This window comes from Macrobrachium nipponense, chromosome 22 (genome assembly GCF_015104395.2).
Source record: "Macrobrachium nipponense isolate FS-2020 chromosome 22, ASM1510439v2, whole genome shotgun sequence".
NCBI lineage: Eukaryota > Metazoa > Arthropoda > Malacostraca > Decapoda > Palaemonidae > Macrobrachium > Macrobrachium nipponense.
Genome location: NC_087213.1, coordinates 59,275,546 through 59,295,545, shown reverse-complemented (window position 1 = coordinate 59,295,545; position 20,000 = coordinate 59,275,546). Strand labels below are relative to the sequence as shown.

Sequence of the window (20,000 nt, the reverse complement as noted above, 5' to 3'; positions counted from 1 at the left end):
TGATGTGAATCTACTATAGTTCCTCATTGGTCGAGTGGGTTGCGTACTCGCCTATCAAATTCATAGCCCGAGTTCTCTTCCTGCTGCCGCCAATGCGGAACCAGAGGAATTTATTTCTGGTGATTAGAAATTAATTTCTCGATGTAATGTGGTTCGGATCCCACAATAAGCTGTGGGTCCCGTCGCTAAGTAAGCAATTGGTTCCTAAATAAATATTTAATCCTTCGGGTCAGCTCTTTTTCAAGAGTTCACGTAGGCAGAATGTACGTTCCACCTCTCCTGAGGGATACGTCTTTCAAAAGTATTCCTCAGGAGAAGTAGAGCATACATCCTGCCTATATGAACTCTCGAGAGTTTCCAGCCCTGTGATTGGCTTATCTACAGCCAATCAGGAGCGTAGTAAGGGTCTGGCCTAGACATCAAATGCACGGCTGATGTGAATCTACTACAGTACATTACAGAACACAATTACCTGAAGTACTTTATTCTGGGACGTTGTATAAATAAAGAGGAACAAAATCGAAAACGTCCCCCCTCACATAATGGCACCGATGCGGAGCAGACCCTGTGCCACGACATTTCCAATACGGTACATTTATCCCCGACGTCTCGCAGCCAGCCACTTTCATATATGAAATCCGAGACGCCACAGAAATCATGTTTATGACGCGCTCGACGCACGCGACGTCGGATGCGTATGTATAGATGTATAGTGTATGTATACGGTTGACAATTTTCGGAATCGAAGTGGAGAAGGGCAGAAGGCCCCTACGTCAACCGCATTATAGATATTACGAGGGTATGGTCGGCTTCGTCGTCTTCTTCTCTTTCTTCTTCTTCTTCTTCTTCTGTTCCTGCTCCTGGTCCTCCTCCTCCTCCTCCTCCTCCATCTTCCTTCGTGTAGATGTCCTCTGCTCCTCCTTTCTTCGTCTTCCTGGCTCCTCTTCCTCTCCTCCTACCTCTTCATTCTTCCATTCCTCCTCACTCCTCCTTCTCTCCCCCTCCCCTCCTATTCTCTCTTCTTCTTCTTCTCTTCTCTTCTCTTCTATCCTCCTCTCCTCCTCCGTTATGTACTTGAGCACCGCGAACGTAGGATTTAAAACAAGAGATGATAGACATTTATCAGAAATATTAACCAGTGGAGAAACAAATCCACAGTTATGTAAATGTACATCTATTTAAATTCAAAACTTTAAGGATAGCTTTCTGGAATCTGTTCGGTCCCCCTTATCAGTGAGGCGGACCGAACAGATTCCCGAAAGCAATACTGAAAGTTTTAGATTTAAATATACTTACATTTACATAACTGTGGATTTGTTTCTCCATTTGAAGACTCGTGCTACTATGAGGATTTTTTAATTATATTAAATGCTATTTGCTTTCAAGGTCTGATTGTTATTATTGTTATTATTATTCACAAGGTGAACCCCATTCATATGGAAGCAGGCCACCAAAGGGGCCACTAACTTGAAATTCGAGCTTCCAAAGAATATGGTGTTCATTATGAAAGAAGTAAGGTGAGGTAAGGGGAAATACGGAAGGAATAGGAGATCTTACTTATTAAAAAAAGAAAAATTCAATTTAATAAGTTAATGAATAGGAGGTAAAGAGATTAGACATTTTTAGTAGTTTTTTTTCTGTAACAAATTCGAACTTAATGGCATGGGTCAAAAAGAGTCGGGTCTCTAGTGGTTGAACATCACAAACGGTACAGTTGGCGTCGGTGTAGGGGCTCGCTTGTGAGGTGCCATTTACACACACACACACACACACACACACACACACACACAAAAACTTCCTCAACTTCTGGAGGAGGAGGAGAGGGTGAAAGTTTTATTAGTTGTATGCTAGAACCTCTCTCTCTCTTCTCTCTCTCTCTCTCTCTCTCTCTTCTCTCTCTCTCTCTCTCTTGCCAACGTCCTTCTCCTATTGGGGGATGTCCTCCTCCCTCCCTCCTTCCTTCTATCTTATTTGGGCATCAAACTCTATCTCTCTCTCTCTCGCCTCTCTCTCTCTCTCTCTCCTCTCCTCTTCCTCCCTCTCTCTCTCTCCCTCTCTCTCTCCTTGCCACGCCTTCACTCATATCTGGGGATATTTGGGCATTCCTGCTTCCTCTCTCTCTCTCTCTCTCTCTCTCTCTCTCTCTCTCTCTCTCTCTCTCTCCTTTATACGTTTTTCACCCTATCTCCAGACTGGGGGTTGTTGGGCAGTCAACAACATTCTCTCTCTCTCTCTCTCTCTCTCTCTCTCTCTCTCTCTCTGTTTTATAGCCTCTCATTTGATTGCTTTTCATTTAGTGTCCGTCTCTCTGCATCGTTATCATCAGCAGCAAATTTCATTTCAGTTTTCATATTGTCGTAAAATGTAGTGGCTGTAAAAGCAGAACTATAGTAGATTCACATCACCTGTGCATCTTACGACGCTCCTGATTGGCTGTTTATAAGCCAGTCACAGGGCTGGAAACTCTCAGTCTCTCTCGAGAGAGTTCACATAGGCAGGATGTATGTTCCATCTCTCTTGAGGGATACTTTTGAAATACGTATCCCTCAGGAGAGATGGAACGTACATCCTGCCTATGTGTGAAGGGACAGTATCAGCAGCTGCATTTTCGTAAACAATAACGTAGTTAATAGTAAATTTACTAGGTGTAAGTGCGCCAGTATAAAAACTGCAGAGTGTCAACGTTATTATTATTATTATTATTATTATTATTATTATAATGATGATGATGATGTATAATTTATTTAAGTATTACAGAGGCTTTCGTTCCTCTATACCAATAAACAGGTTTATTTTTAGCGTGCATTGAAATAAATTCCCCTATAGGTAAAACCATTGAAATGCCTCTGACTAACTTAACGAATTCTCAGATTTTATTGTCCGAAATTTGTTAAAAATAGACACGATAGATATACGCTATCTTTTCTACAAAATCCCAAATACGACCTGAGAAATCAATTGTTATAAAACCGATGTAGTGCCGCATTCATTTTAGCAAACAAAAGTAATTTTTTATATTTCGCCCAAAAAGTCGTTGCGGGAACTTTCATCAGAAACAGTTGTCGGAATGTGAATGCCCTTCATGTTCACGTTAGAAAGGTAGTGCCGTCAGTGCATGTCACCTGGTACACTGTAGGCATTACTTACGGTTCTTTGCAACGTCCCCTCGGCCCCTATCTGCAACCTCTTTCATTTCTTTTACTGTACCTTCATTCATATTCTCTTTCTTCCATCTTACTTTCCACCCTCTACTAACAAGATTCTTGCGCAACTGCGAGATTTTTCTCCTATTACACCTTTCAAAGCTTTTTACTGGCAATTTCCGTTTCAGCGCTGGGTGACCTCATAGGTCCCAGTGCTTGGCCTTTGGCTAAACTCCATATTCATTGCAATTTAGAAAGTTGGAAATGATTACTGTGGCACGGTCATTTATATCTCAAGGTTTCGGATCTTTGCAGAGGAGCGTTTTAATTCTTATGCAATGGGTGTGTATGTCTGCGTATCCGAGAGAGAGTTACAAGGATTAGGATGTCTCAAAGACTTGTTAGTCCATCCGAGGAGACGTCGTGTGCTCACTTATCTCTCCAGGAGCAGGTTTTAATGTTCATTCACAGTGTCCTCCTAATGATTTCGTCTAGCTTTCTTTTAAACTCTTCCACACTGCTGCAGTTTACATCGTCTTGTGACATAGAGAGAGAGAGAGAGAGAGAGAGAGAGAGGAAATTATCCGGTAATCGAAATGACTGCAAACGAAATAAGCTGACATTCACTATTGAGACAGACATACTGGACAACACAAACAGGAAACAAATGAGCAGAAAGAAAGACGGTGTGTCTTATGTCTTGGGAGAGAGAGAGAGAGAGAGAGAGAGGAGAGAGAGAGAGAGAGAGAGAGAGAGAGGGTCTTTTCGACATAACCGGAGGCCATTCGAAGGCCGTCTTTGTGTGTGAAGGAGCGTAAACTAGCGTGGTAAACATGCTATCACGACTTCCTCATCCGACCTCTTAAGATACTTGAATAGAGGTCGTCTTGGTCTTGTTTATCCCCTCCCCCACCCTCCCCTAACCTTCCCTAACCCAAGCCCCCCAACCCTGTCTGGTCGGTGTTCCTCTTACCTCCCTTCCTCCTCCTCCTCCTCCTCCTCCTCCTCCTCCTCTTCTCCTCTTCCTCAAGTCCCCAACCCAGTCTGGTAGGTCTTCCTCTCACCTCCCTTCCTCCTCCTCCTCCTCCTCCTCCTCCTCCTACCCTCATTCTCTTTTTCTTGCCCCCGTGTGTTTGTGCAACGTTTATGTTTGTGTTTGTAAAGAGAGAAAGAGAGAGAGAGAAAAAGCGGAAAAAAGCCCCTGTTTATTGTCAGGCTCAATGAAGCATCTCGACTCTCATCACAAATGAGATTTTTCACTGACATGCATCTCAATGGAAGGGGAAGATTACTTTTCTAAAGCTAGCTCTCTCTCTCTCTCTCTCTCTCTCTCTCTCTCTCTCTCTGGATCCTTTTATTCCCCGTCTTTTCTCCAGTCGGTGCTTTTTTCACGACTTTCGTGAGGCAGGTTTTTTTTTCTGTTTCTTTATGGGATGAGACATGTTTGTGCTAAAGATATAATGGCGTCTGCTAATCTCGCGACTTTTTTTTGTTTTTTTTTCCCTCAGAAGTTTTCAGCTTATTTTTTAAGTGAATTTTTCTCACTTATGGATTACGCCTCGTATATATATATATATATATATATACTATATAGATATATACATCTATATATATAATATATATATATATAGATAGATATATATATATATATATATAAATTATATATTATAATATATAATATATATATCTTATATATATTATATATATATAATATATATATATTTATATGCATATGTTGTGTATAATATGATATATATATATTATATATGATACATATATATATATATATAGATATATATATATATATATATAGATATATATATATATATATGTTATATTATATACTATATATTATATATATATATATATATATTGTTGTGTGAGACGTTACAGAATAGTTCCACGAAGATAACTGAGAATAAATCCTCTTATCGATTAGAATTTGATTTCCAGATCACAATTCGGTACCAAGAATTGAATCTATTCACATTTCCTCTAATATTTTTGTAGTTAGGATTCAAACATTTTGTATTAGCACATTTTATTATTTTGTTGAACTTGATGTAAACAGCCTTCTGTATTTTATTTATTTATTTATTTATTTTTTTTTTTTGATTGGTTAATTGATGCCATTTGATGTCCGTTCGTATAGCGTTAGTAAACTTTCAGTATTTAGTCAGACTTTTCATTACTTATCTGGAAACAAGGCGTGATTTGACCTCCAGCTTACTCGGGACATGAATATTATGTTCATAACTTTTAACGATTAAAACGTGCTAAAGTCTATGGTCAAATAGAGCATTGTTTCGCCAATGTAAATTAAAATAAATACGTTGCATTTTATTAGAAATAATTTTCTCTACTGTTTATTGTTTATTTTTGAACACTTTTTTAACATTATTTTTGAACATGTCCATTCTAACAAATAAATCATAAATATCCCATTCTAAAATTCTTGTATTTTTAATGCGAACAGCAACAACAAAGTAGTTTTTAGGCCTACTCCCCGAGTAAGCGAAAATAAGAGACCTTAGATGTACATTAGGAGAATATAATAATTATAATATCATTATATATCATGAGTCACTAAAATGGTGAAGAAATCCACAGTGGTGTTAAAATAAGAATATATACATACAAGCTCTTTCGAGAACCTGCTCGATTCTCCTCAATCTCTCAATACTTACATCTAAACCACTGTGGATTCCTCACCAATAATAATAATAATAATAATAATAATAATAATAATAATAATAATAAAAGGAACTATTTTCATAGGGGAAAATTTTTACTTCAGTTCCAATGTTCAGAGGTATGTGTTATGCCACTTAAATGTCACTTACTTGGTAATTCTGCTGAGTCTCTGGCCTATATTGTGACCCACTTTCGCTTGCACATAAGCGCTAAGGTTCATTACACTTTGATTTAAAATTTTATATTAAAAAAATTATTTTGACACTGATTTTTACCCTGGACTACAATGCACTCATTTGCTTTAGTTTGGGACCACCGTGAAGGCAGGAAGTTCAAAGTTATATTTGTTATTTTTTATTTAGATATTTTTGTGTGGGAAACGTGCTCATTTAATTTTAATTGGTAATAAATGGATTATTTATTCACGCATTTATAGCTGGATATGATATACACCTTGATCATTGGTAATAGATACTGCTTGATTAGGATCGTGGCAGTCTTTATATGGATGCAGAAGGGTGACGTTAGTAAGGATGTACAGAATATGTAAGGGATAATTACCCTTCTAATTCATACAGTGCTGAGATGAAACCTTGGAGCGTTATTGAGGGCACTATCTAATATTAGTGATGGTATTAGTTAAATCATATTATAAATGCAACATGTATAATATTATATAAAATTATTATAATTATTAGTGTTATTATTATTATTGTTGTTGTGGTTGTTTAAAATTAATATTATTATTATTTCTCTCTCTCTCTCTCTCTCTCTCTCTCTCTCTCTCTCTCTCTCTCTCTCTCTCTCTCTCTCTCTCAGTAATTCAAAAAAAAGTTAAGATCTTAGATAATTACCTTATCTGTGTCTCTAGAATTTGGGAGCTTGATTACTTGCCTTCTCTCTCTCTCTCTCTCTCTCTCTCTCTCTCTCTCTCAGTAAGTCAAATGAAAATTAAAAATTTTAGATAATTAAATACCCTACCTAACTATTGCTGTCCTTAGAATTAGGAGTTTTAGTAATTCTCTCTCTCTCTCTCTCTCTCTCTCTCTCTCTCTCTCTCTCTCTCTCTCTCTCTCTCTTAATCAAGAAACATGAATACGATGGAGACAGACATAGCAAGCTGTGAAAAGAAGCATGAAGATTGCCCGCGTTTTATTGAAGAGGCCCCGATTCAATCTGACGAAATAATTTATGTATAATAATATATAATATCACAAACGTCAGGTTTTCCTTTTGCATCTCCGAAATGGAAGTCAGTTGCAGACTTGGGAGCTCCATTTTAATACTCCGCTTATAGTTTTGATATCACGGCCCTGGTCAAAATAATGACGCTTCAAAGCTGCGTTTCTGAATGAGCCCGGACGTGAATCCTCTCTCTCTCTCGTCGTCCATTGAGAACGGTTCCATTTATATGTAATTGCGTTTATCAGCGTCATCCAAATGGTTTTGCAGATGCTTTTTTTTTATGGAGTTGATATAAATGGCCATTATGCGTTTTATGTCGCAGGGATGAATAGCAGTGACGTGCGAGGCTCTTTATATGCGACGCGCAACGCGTTTTTGGGCGTTTGTGATTGAGTGGGTTTGTTTTAGGAGAAGGGGGTGGGGTGGCCAGAACTGGGCAGTTTAAGTGTTTGTGTGTTTATTTAAATATATATCTAGCACCGTTTGAAATTACTCTTAATCACGCTCACTATTGTGCGAGGATTTTGTAAGGCGGGGCGTTTTCTCTCTCTCTCTCTCTCTCTCTCTCTCTCTCTCTCTCTCTCTCTCTCTCTATATATATATATAATATAATATATATATATTATATATATATATATATATATATATTAATATATATTAAACGATTGGTGGTAGAACGAGTAGTAATATTATGGCCGTTTTTCTGGAGAAAAATTCTTAATTCCTTATTAACATTCGTCCGCAGATATGTAATTCTCTCTCTCTCTCTATCTCTCTCTCTCTCTTCTCTCTCTCTCTCTGGATCACATACGATATATATATATATATATATGTATGTGTGTGTGTGTGGATGTTTGTTTTGTTTGTTTGTTGCGTATGTGCACCTACGTATATATATATCTGTTCATGCAGGACAATAACGCCACATGCAACTCAATTCCTGAGGCCTGCCCGCTGCGAGAGAGCAATCAGGCAACGCCGGGGAAAAAAAGAAAGAAAAAAAATCTAGGCAAAATGTATGGCTCCCCCACCTGCGTTGCGGAATGTATATTCTTCCGGAGGAGGTGGAGGAGGAGGCTGAACCTCCCGTCGGCAAGCATCTACTGTCATCACTATGAGCGCGAGTACTGCCATCAGCACCGCCACCACCGCCATTCGTGTGTGATGAACCGAGGGAGGGAGAGGGAGATAGGGGGGAGAGGGAGAGGGGAAAAAATATGAAGAGGGAACACCCGACATCAATAACGACGGCCATTAGTCTCTCAGGCTCGGAGAAGAGGGGGATTTATGTTGGGGAAACAATGGGGAAAGATTTACTCTAATTAACTACAGTATATCTGTGGGAAAATTAATGTAGCCATGGACGACGCTTCAGGGGGAGGAGGGGAGGGGAGGTGGGGCAGGGGAGGGGGGAGGGAGGAGAGATATACTTGATACGGAATGGCAGCTGGGAGAGGCAATAACAAGATCAGGCTAGAAAAAATTGAGAGAGAGAGAGAGAGAGAGAGAGAGAGAGAGAGAGAGAGAGAGAGACTCTTAGACTCGAAGATAGATCCTCCTGGATGGAAATATGACCGAGCAGGATAAAGAATGACCTCGTGTATACAGTAGGTCATTTATTGCCGCAATGATTTCGCAAACTGTGCTTTCATTGTATTCTTATTTTTTCTCTATCACTCACATTGATCGTATGAAATAATTACTGAATTTAACATTTGTATATTTTACTGTAATGAAATGTGCAAATGTTCTTTAGTGGTTTTTACGTCTGGATACAAAGCTGATCTTGGAAGTTCGTATTCCATTAAAACTTCTTTTCAAATTCTGTTCCTTTAGAACCTGATCATTTTTTTTACGTTCTTCTATCAAGGAAAGGATTAAGTCTTTCGCGTCCGTAGGATAATTAGTCTTTTCGTGTTTCTTCTATAACGTTCTACAGCATATGGCTTTCGCGTTGCGTATCTTCTTAAGAAGTTGTACATATAACAAATCTTTTATGCACTTTTAACGGATTATAAGATAATTATTCTGACTTTTCTTCAAGGAATTATGGGAACGTATGTGTGAATATGCGTTGTAATGGAACCCCTATGAATAAGAGTGTGCTTAGACGCAAAAATTAGTTCAGATATACTAGTAGAATATATGGTGGTTTTGGTAGAGAAAGGGATAAGTTCTCATATATATATATATATATATATATATATATATATATATATATGTATTGTGTGTGTGTGTGTGTGTGTGTGTGCGTGTGTATGTATGTATGTATGTATGAATGAATGGCAGAAATTAGCAAGCCCAAAACAGTGAGTATTTAGCTTTTAATAAATTGCTCAATTATATATATGTGGATAATTATACATATACATACATACATATATATATAAACACATACATGTATGCATACATATGTGTGTGTGTTTGTATTGTCCGTAGTAAATTCCTTTGGAAAATGTCAATGAATGCAAAGGCAAAGGAGAGAGAGAGAGAGAGAGAGAGAGAGAGAGAGAGAGAGAGAGAGAGAGAGAGAGGATGCACAGCCAAATATTAAAGACCTTAGGTATCACTTGTGATCAAGTGTTTTTGATCGTTACCTTTTTCATGATTATCATTTCCCACCGATGTTTCTTTTTCTCAGTATGCGAGCTGGTGACGCACTGATTTAGAAAGTCTCTCTCTCTCTCTCTCTCTCTCTCTCTCTCTCTCTCTCTCTCTCTCTCTCTCTCTCTCTCTCGAGTAGTGCCCTTTTGCTTGGTGAGACGTACCCACGCACAGTCTGATTAATCAACAGATATCACGCTTTTAACATACGCCTAGAATTTTTAAAATATCTAGAAGTGTTCGTGAACTGTCGGTGATAAGATTAGTGTGAAAATAGTAGGATAAAGCGTCTACTAAGTTAGTTTATCAAGTGAAATATTGTAAATCAGATCAAGATAGCAGTAAGTTCCAACTGTGGAAGGAAATGGCAAAATCTTGCGTGTCTGGCAGATTCGCAATATGCTGAGGTAGCAGGAAGGGAGGTGGCATTTCTCATCTATGAGATCAACAACAGCCCTAATCAAAAAGATACAAAAGCATTCAAAGACATATTAGAAGGATATGGTCCTTCAAACTGGAACAAATCAACAGAAAACATCTTCAACATAATTGAAGAAGTTCCAAATAAAATCCAAGTAGGCATGAGACTCATAAAGAAAATTTACATCAATCAACATATTCCGACAAAGAAAATGAATAAGGTGAACATTGTGAATATACTAATTGATGCAATAAGAAAAAGAATGCCAAAAGCATGCAAACTTTGTAAGGTGTGGTATAGCATAGTTAATCCACAAAACCTGATCAGAAAATGTTCTGCATGCAACATTCCAACGCATCCTCAATGTGCTGAAGTAATGCAAAATACGAGTAAGGATACCAGAATACTTTGCTCAACATGTATATCATGGATAGACAATGTTATTAAATCAAGACTGAATGTACAAATAGTTGAGGATGAAGAAGAAGAGGAAGAGGAAGAAGAAGAAGAGGAAAATGGAAGAGCAGAAAACAAAACTGAAATGATAGAAAAAAATAAGGAAAACAATGAACAAGACAATAGTATGGATGGATGCAGAGATACTCATTGATACTACATATGAGGCAATCAAGCAGCATACATATGAAGAAATAAATTACGACATGACAACACGAAATAAAATCCCGAAGAATCTCTACCCAGATCTGCACACTGATGGGAAAGAAGAAACATAAACAAGAAAGACAAAGTCAGCATCCTGTTGAAAAGAGGGAATTGCAGATTTGGAGAAAGATGATACTACAAACATCACAAGGTATGTCACAATTATGAAATCTATGGCAAATGTGCATACCTAGACGGCTATGAGGATGATTGCAGAGATCTGCATCCAAAAATATGCAAAAACCTAAAAGAAGGAAAAGGATGTAAGTTCGACAAAAAATGTAAGTATATGCACCTTGTAGCCATGAATCTAAATCAATTAAATAATCAATTAAATAATAAAATCCAAAATAGGAAATTCCTATTTTGGATTTTATTATTTAATTGATTATTTAATTGATTTAGATTCATGGCTACAAGGTGCATATACTTACATTTTTTGTCGAACTTACATCCCTTTCCTTCTTTTAGGTTTTTGCATATTTTTGGATGCAGATCTCTGCAATCATCCTCATAGCCGTCTAGGTATGCACATTTGCCATAGATTTCATAATTGTGACATACCTTGTGATGTTTGTAGTAACATCTTTCTCCAAATCTGCAATTCCCTCTTTTCAACAGGATGCAGACTTTGTCTTTCTTGTTTATTTTTCCTCTTTCCCATCAGTGTGCAGATCTGGGTAGAGATTCTTCGGGATTTTATTTTGTGTTGTCATGTCGTAATTTATTTCTTCATAGAAGAAATAGAGAGGAACAAAAAACATGAGGTGAAGGAAAAAACAAGCCATCACCGCAATATGGAGAGTCTGCAAAGAATTTCCAAGCATCAGCTCCAAGATATTACAGCTCAAGAGATAAGTACTGTATGCATGATGCTAGGAGATATTGCAGATATGGAGAAAATTGTAGATTGGATTTTTTAATGTCAGAATTTCTGGAAATGAAGAAAAGAACAACATACCAGAACACGAAAGAGACGTAGGAAAATCCTTATTATTACCCATATTAAATGAAGGAGATAACACGCAAACCATCATATTGATGAATGCGCAGGGTTTAGTTACGAGTATCTCAAAGAGAAAAATAGAGTACTTAGAAGAAGCAACCCAAATTGAAAAGAAAATAGATATAATGATTATAAGTGAAACCTGGTATTCCCAAGAGACTGGGAATGATGATCAAATAAAAGGGTTCCAAACTTATAGATCAGATAGAAAAAATAGAAATCAAGGGGGAACCGCAATATATGGGAAAGACAAAAAACATGGAAAAATATATGAGAAATATAGTAACTCAGAATGTGAACTAATAGCGGTAGAATTTGAATCTGAAAAATTAATGAACATAGTAATATGTAGACCCCCTAATACTAAAAGGTTTGACGCAATAATAGAAAAATTGGATGATATATGTAGAAATAACAAGGACTGGACTATTCTCCTATCTGGAGACTTTAACTTTCCTTTCGTAGACTGGAAAGAACGAATAGGAGATTGTGGTTGTATTTATACATATAAAAAAGAGAGTAATAATAGTGCAGAAGATAAGAGGCAATTCGAAAAGCTATTAGATATGCTACTAGAATACAACATTCAACAAATAAATCACCTGCCAACAAGAAAGGAAAATACTTTAGACCTAGTATTTGTGAACGAGGTGAATTATGTTAATTGAAGAAATAATAGTTTATAATGCGAGTATTTCAGACCATAATGTCATAGAATTAAAAGTCCATTCCAAAGCAAGTGAAAACAGAGATAAGCAAGAAATGAAAAAGTGGGAAGGATATGGAAAATACAACTTCTACAGTAGAAATATAAAATGGTCAGAAATAAATGAAGAATTAAACAAAGATTGGGATAACATTTTCGTAAGTGATGACATAAAGGTAAATACGGAGATATTATATAAAATATTAGAGAAAATAGTGGATAAATTTATACCGAAAAAGAAAAGTAAACATCAGTCATGCATACCAAGAGACAGAAGGATCTTGTTCCAGAAAATCAGAAAGTGGAAAAAAGGTCTTGCGAAAGAAAAAAATGCATGGGAAGTGATCGAACTAAAAAATAAGATAGAAAATGCAGAACAAAAGATTATACAATCAAAAGAAAATGAAAAACGGGACTTGGAAGAATAAACCCTAGTAAATATCAAGCAAAACCCCAAACTATTGTACTCGTATGTGAAAAAGATGAATAAAAGAAGAATAGAAATAGGCCCTCTAAGAATTGAAGGGAGATTAACGAATGAAAAAAAGGAAATATGCAACATATTGGCAGAACGATATAAGAGAGAATTCACCCCTAGAATTGATAATGAAGATAATGATATAGAAGTAAGGGACGAAAAGTGAATATTTAGCAGACATAGATATTAATGAAGCTGATATTGTGCAGGCTATAAATGAAATTAAAAATGGTGCTGCAGCTGGGCCTAATGGTGTCCCTGCTATTTTGTTAAAGAAAGTAGTTCATTCTATTGCAAAGCCTCTTGCAATATTATTAAGACAAAGTATAGATACAGGCAAGATTTATGATGAGCACAAATTAGCATATATTGCCCCTACTTTCAAAAGTGGATCAAGACTAGAGGCAAGTAATTATAGTCCTGTGAGTCTAACATCACATATTATGAAAGTGTATGAAAGGGTAATGAAGAAACATATTATGAAACATTTAATAAAAAATAATTTGTTTAATATAGGACAACATGGTTTTGTACCCGGAAAAAGTACACAAAGCCAACTGTTAGTCCACCGTGAGAACATATACAAAAATATGAAAAGCGGAAATGAAACAGATGTGGTTTATCTAGACTTTGCAAAAGCTTTTGACAAGGAAGATCACAATATATTAGCGAAGGAAATTAGAAAAAATGATAGTGCATAAAGTAAGAAGATGGTTAAAAGAATTTTTACACAACAGAAAACGGATAGTTATTGCAAACGATGAGAAATCGGTTGAAGCTAAGGTAATATCCGGTGTGCCACAAGGTACGGTGTTAGCTGCATTACTGTTTGTTATTATGATTGCAGACATAGACAGTAATGTTAAGGACTCGGTAGTGAGTAGTTTCGCCGATGACACAAGAATAAGTAGAGAAATTACTTGTGATGAAGATAGGAACGCACAACAAAGAGACCTTAACAAAGTATATGATTGGGCAGAGGTAAATAGGATGGCATTTAACTCTGATAAATTTGAATCAATAAATTATGGAGACAGAGAAGGAAAGCTATATGCATATAGGGGACCTAATAATGAGACAATCACAAATAAGGAAGCAGTTAAAGACCTTGGTGTGATGTTGAATAGGAACATGTTATGCAATGATCAAATAGCAATTCTATTGGCAAAATGTAAAGCAAAAATGGGAATGTTGTTACGGCACTTCAAAACAAGAAAAGCTGAACACATGATTATGCTATATAAAACATTTGTTCGTAGTCCACTTGAATATTGCAATATGATATGGTACCCACACTATCAAAAGGATATTGCACAAATAGAGAGTGTACAAAGGTCCTTTACAGCTAGAATAGAAGAAGTTAAGGATCTTGACTACTGGGAAAGACTACAATCCTTAAAATTATTTAGTCTAGAAAGGAGAATAGAACGCTACATTATAATTCAGGCATGGAAACAGATAGAAGGAATTGCCGAAAACATCATGAAGCTAAAAATATCAGAAAGAGCAAGCAGAGGTAGATTAATAGTGCCCAAAACTATACCAGGAAAAATAAGGAAAGCACACAGGACATTAATTCACTATGCACCAGCATCGACAATGCAGCGTCTATTCAATGCGTTGCCAGCTCATCTGAGGAATATATCAGGAGTGAGCGTAGATGTGTTTAAGAACAAGCTCGACAAATATCTAAGCTGCATCCCAGACCATCCAAGATTTGAAGATGCAAAATATACCGGAAGATGCACTAGCAACTCTCTGGTAGACATTAGAGGTGCCTCACACTGAGGAACCTGGGGCAACCCGAACAAGATGTAAGCTCTCTCTCTCTCTCTCTCTCTCTCTCTCTCTCTCTCTACATCCATCATGCGAAATCATGCTACTGATGTGCCTGATGATGGTTTATGGAGGATGAGAGCAGAAATTTGTTTTCTTTTTTCTTTCTTCGGTGATTGTCATGTGATGTTTGAATTTCCTTAAAGAGTAAAGGACGTCTCATATATGTTCGATCTTACAAAGAAAAAAAAATGCGTAGGTTTTGCACTATGAATACGTGTTTATGAGCATTGTTCGGGTTAGAACCCTTATGAATAAACAGAAATTTATGAATAAATATGGTCTATTTATTCATATGACTGGATTTTAGTTTCCATGAAAATTTGTATATTTTAAATGGGAAGCCGTGACTTCAAAAATTTCCCAAATCCACCCCCTCACCACCACAGCAAAAAGAAGAAAAAAAAAAGGAAGCTGGTTAATGGATCTTATTAATTAAACATTGCCTGATTTGGATGAAACATAAATTCCATTGAATTTCCGAAACATGGAAGTCGTTTTTGCGTCCATACATTTTAAGTTTTGAAGTGAAACGAACCAAGTCTTGGTAAATTAAACACACACTTATATGCATGCATATGTGTGTATATATATTATGTATATACACGTGCATGCGTGTATTTCACATATATTCATATTATCTAGTGGAATTTAAAGACTAACGATTAGAATTCTGTAGTAATTGTGGTGGTTAGTTCATCAGAAAAACGTCCGACATTTCAACAGTTTTTCGTTAATTTTTTGAAATGTCTACATAATATTTGAGAGCGGACTTTCAAGTCTTCATACTTGTGATCTAAGTTTGATCTTGAATGTAGAAGTGCAATAACATCGATGGTCCTTGTTTATGTATTATTATTATTATTATTATTATATTATTATTATTATTATTATTATTATTAACTCAGGTGTTATTAAATACGAAGTGTTTATGATTCTGTTCTCTGGTCACCAAGAAAGTCAAATTACTTTATTTATCTTTCCTGGAAGTAATTACTGCGATATTAAGTTTTGAAATTACGACCCCTCCCCCTTCCCCCTTCTACGCCCTCTCCCTCTCCCCTCCTCCCCGCTTCCTCTCCCTTCTTCACCCCTCCTCCCCCTTCCTTCTCTCTCTTCCTCCCCCCATACTTCCTCACCTTCCCATTCCCTGTTCCTCCCTTTCCCCCCCCCTTCCCCCCCCCTGTTCCCCCTCCCCTCTTCCCCCCTCCCCCCTTCCTCTATGCTTGTGATTCCCAGATATACAACCAAGAGAGAAAAGAACAACAAGAGACCAACCATAACCCCACATCAACAGCAGCTCATTCTTCCCTCGGTTATTTTCCATTCGCATTCGCCCGTGTTATCAAGTTTGAGTAAACCCTCATTAATATTCATTGCATTGCCTCCCGTAATGACACACGTTCCACCACGCACGTTATCATGGCGATGGTTCGTTCCCATGTTTTACCTTGTCAGGTAGAGAGAGGGTCATGGAATTGGTTCCACTGCTCTCTCTCTCTCTCTCTCTCTCTCTCTCTCTCTCTCTCTCTCTTTCCTTTTTTTTTTAGATGCCTTTCCCTGTCTCTCCGCACTTTTCCTGTCCACCCTCAGATCTTACAAGCTACTGAGGCTGGACTAACAGTTGGCTTTGTGCCCTCAGATGTTAAAAACTACTGAGGTTGGGGGGCTGCAAATTGTGCCCTCAGATGTTAAAACTACTGAGGTTGGGGGGCTGCAAATTGTGCCCTCAGATGTTAAAAACTACTGAGGCTGGAGGGCTGCAAATTGCTATGTTGCTTATTCACCCTAACATCATTAAACACACCAAATTACATCCCTCTAGGAGTCTAGGCTCAATAGTTTATATTTTATTTAAGGTTAAAGTTACCCATCATCGTGCGTCTGGGAACGTTATAGGACAGGCCGCCACCGGGCCATTATTGAAAGTTTCATGGGCCATGGCTCATACAGCATTATACACTACAGAAAACTGGACTGCGCCGAAGTAACTTTGTCGCTTTTTTTTAAAAGTTGTGATGGTGCACGGTTTTTCTGAATTCCACGATTTTATATTTATTTCACCTTGCGTGACCTTTTCCTATTTTCAATTGATATGCGCCATTATGTTGTTATGTTATTTTACGCTACGACTCTTTTCTTGAGAATTACATAATTTTATCACTTTTCATTTTGCTTGACTTCGGTTAGTAAATTTCACCTAGATTTTTGGAAGAAAATGGTAATTTTCTAGCATTGGATAAAGGTCAATGATGGTCTAAATATGACAATGGACGCACAAACGTGATATATATATTTATATGTATATTATATATTGTGTGTATATATATATACTACATATATATACATATATATATAATATAGACATTATATTAATATATATATTATTATATATTATATAGAGAGAGGGAGAGAGGAGAGAGAAATGTGTCTACAAAGAGAGGAGGAGAGAGGAGAGAGAGAATGTGCGTCCTTTTTTATAATTAAACCACACACACACACTTACACGAGAGGTCATAAAATTTACTCACACATTCCTTTATTAAGCAGACTGGAAAACTGATGACCGAAACGCGTATATATTGCTTGGAAAGAGGAAACGTCAGGGGTTTGAAAAGGACGACGTTCCGTTCAGAACTGAGAATGCCTTGAAGAACGCAAATCAGAAACTTCCAGAAAGACTGAAATATCCTTCTGCGCGAGAAGATTTCACTTGTCTCGTTTTCGTCTCCTCTGTATTCGCTGTTATTGTTAATCGCTCAGTGATTGGGTTTAGCGTTTGGAATTCCAGGTTTTTTTTTTCCTCGAATAAATGGAGCGTTTTAATTTTGTTCTGTTTTGCTAAGTGTCAAATGCTATGTTTGTTGTGCGTGATAACAATATTATATAATTTATTTGTATAATAATAATAAATTATTATTATTATTATTATTGATTATTATTATTATTATTATTATTTCTATTGTATAATAAATAATAATCTAATAACAAAATAATAATAATTAATAATAATATAATAATAATAAAATATATTATTATTATTATATTATTAGTATATTTTATTTATTATTATTATTATTTTATTATTATGGCATTTTATTCATCATTAATTGGAGAGAAACAAATCCACAGTTATGTAAATGTACATATATTTAAAATTAAAACTAAGGATTATTATTCTTATTAATATTATAATTACTACTATTAGTAGTTTTGTTTTAAATCTGTAAATGTTATATAACATGCTGATAAACACGAAACAATGCTAACGATTGTTTCAGTTCCAAAGGACTGTTTGGAACAGCTATGGAAAAAAATATTTGCCATCATAAAAGCAGTGTGTCATTTTTGTTTTTTAATCAATCTTAATATTTGTGTGTGCGTGTGAGTGATATTTGACGGGAAAATGATTGCGTGATTGTGGTTAATTTTGCATTAAATTTATTAATTTGTATGTAGGTCTTGTCAGCTTTTATGCTTTATATATATTATATAATTTATATATACACATATAATATTATATATATTATATATGTATAATATATTGTATATTATAGTAAATATTATAAACTAAAAGCACAGTTTTGAAGATTGAGCCGTTAGCATCGCTCTATCGTCGTCCGCGTGCGCACGTGCGTGCGTTTTGTTTTGACTGCAAATTCGAGACTCGAGGTGTTTTCGGTTCTCGGAAATCACAGGCGGATAAAAACTTAATTAAGAACGAATATCCGGCTGGAATTCAAACGCCTCGGCTGTATCCAGTTTTTCTTCCTCTTCTTCTTCCTCTTTTTCTTCTTCTTCTTCTTCTCCAGAGAAACGAGAAAGAGTACGACAAGGAATTTTGTTTTTTAATTTTCCTCTCCTGGAAATGGAATGGAATATCCAGTGTTATGGAGGATATTCAATAAGTGTTAGCGATTTCAAAAATGTGGACTATTTTTAGATATTTGCTCCTGTTTCATATGTTTACTTCATCGTTCAGCTATCAGTGGCTTTCAACCAAGGGAGAATTGAACCCGGGGGGATTATCAGAGTTTCGGGGGGTTTGGGGGGGAGGGGGGTCGTTATTGTGTTCACAGATTGGCAGGCTCAAACTGGCTGTAGGGCCACACAAAACTCGTGTGCATTGGTTCACACTACTGAGACGTCACGCTTGGCTTTCTCACCGCTAGCTTGTTTGTGTTAGTATTTTGTTGCATATTATCTGGAATGCACCTTTTGAGGCAGACAATTTGGGGTTGGGGTGGGGTGGGGGGCGGGTGGGGAACATTTGGACATATTTTGAAAGGGTGCAAGGGCCCAAAAATGTTGAGAGCTATCGATCTAGAAGGTAAATATGAAAAGCGGTGTTACTTTTTTTTGAAAAGTGGTTACTATTTTTTTTTTTTTTTTCTTTTTGCTTATTTCGTGTATGTGTTATTCTCTTGAACTCGATGGTTTTTAAGTTAAACGCCTTCCCACCTATTATTTGGCAAGAAATATTGATACATTCTTTCTCTATCTGTGACTTAGGTGATTGTTCATTCAGCACGGAGAATTTCTCATAAAAATTTGAAAGAATTTTGTAGATATATAAGTCCCAAATGGACTGTTTAATCGGAATAATATTCAAACTAAAAGATATTCATAGTAGGAATGTCTTCAAATGGAGAAACAAATCCCCCAGTTATGTAGGGGTACATATATTTCAAAATAAACTGTAGAGATTTAGTTTTTGTAAAATATATGTAACCATATTTATTTCAAAATAAACTCTGTGGAGATTTATTTTGTAAAATATATGTACCCATAAATAATTATGGATTTGCTTCTCGATATTCAGATCCCTCGTCAGTCAGTGAGCCTCGCTGCTAAATGGTCTCAGAATCCCGTCCATATCAAACCAAAAAAATGTAGTTGACTGATAGCTTTCAACAGCTGGCGATTCAGTTCCCTCGTCAGCAGTGGGTCTTGTGCTACAGAATGGTCTTGGAATATTGTCAAAATTAAACTCCACTGTAGATATTTGAATACCGAGGATAACTCAGTAAAGTTCTGAGACATCGTTTTTATTAGCAGACGATTCTGAACCCTCGTTAAACGGAGGGCCTTGTGTCTGGATGAGTCACAGTCCCATCAAAACAGAAGTCCTTTAAAGCGATTTGTTATTGTATGTGATATATATATATATATATATATATATATATATATATATATATATATATATATATATATATATATATATCCTCCAGTTGTCTAGATTAAGTCACCGAAGCTATCTTTCG

The 20,000-nt window shown here is 36.5% G+C and overlaps 2 protein-coding genes across 10 annotated transcripts in view; one reads left to right on the top strand and one right to left on the bottom strand.

Annotated features, from left to right (window-relative positions):
• LOC135198703 (uncharacterized) overlaps positions 1-20,000 on the top strand; it is a 990,834-nt gene that overhangs the window by 447,898 nt on the left and 522,936 nt on the right. The gene's annotated exons all lie outside the window — the stretch shown is intronic.
• LOC135198284 (cilia- and flagella-associated protein 251-like) lies at positions 792-8,277 on the bottom strand. Its single transcript, XM_064225855.1, has 3 exons — positions 8,054-8,277; positions 5,987-6,032; positions 792-1,073 (listed from the first exon to the last, which is right to left on the bottom strand). The coding sequence occupies exons 1-3, from the start codon at positions 8,275-8,277 to the stop codon at positions 792-794; spliced, it is 552 nt and encodes a 183-aa protein (XP_064081925.1).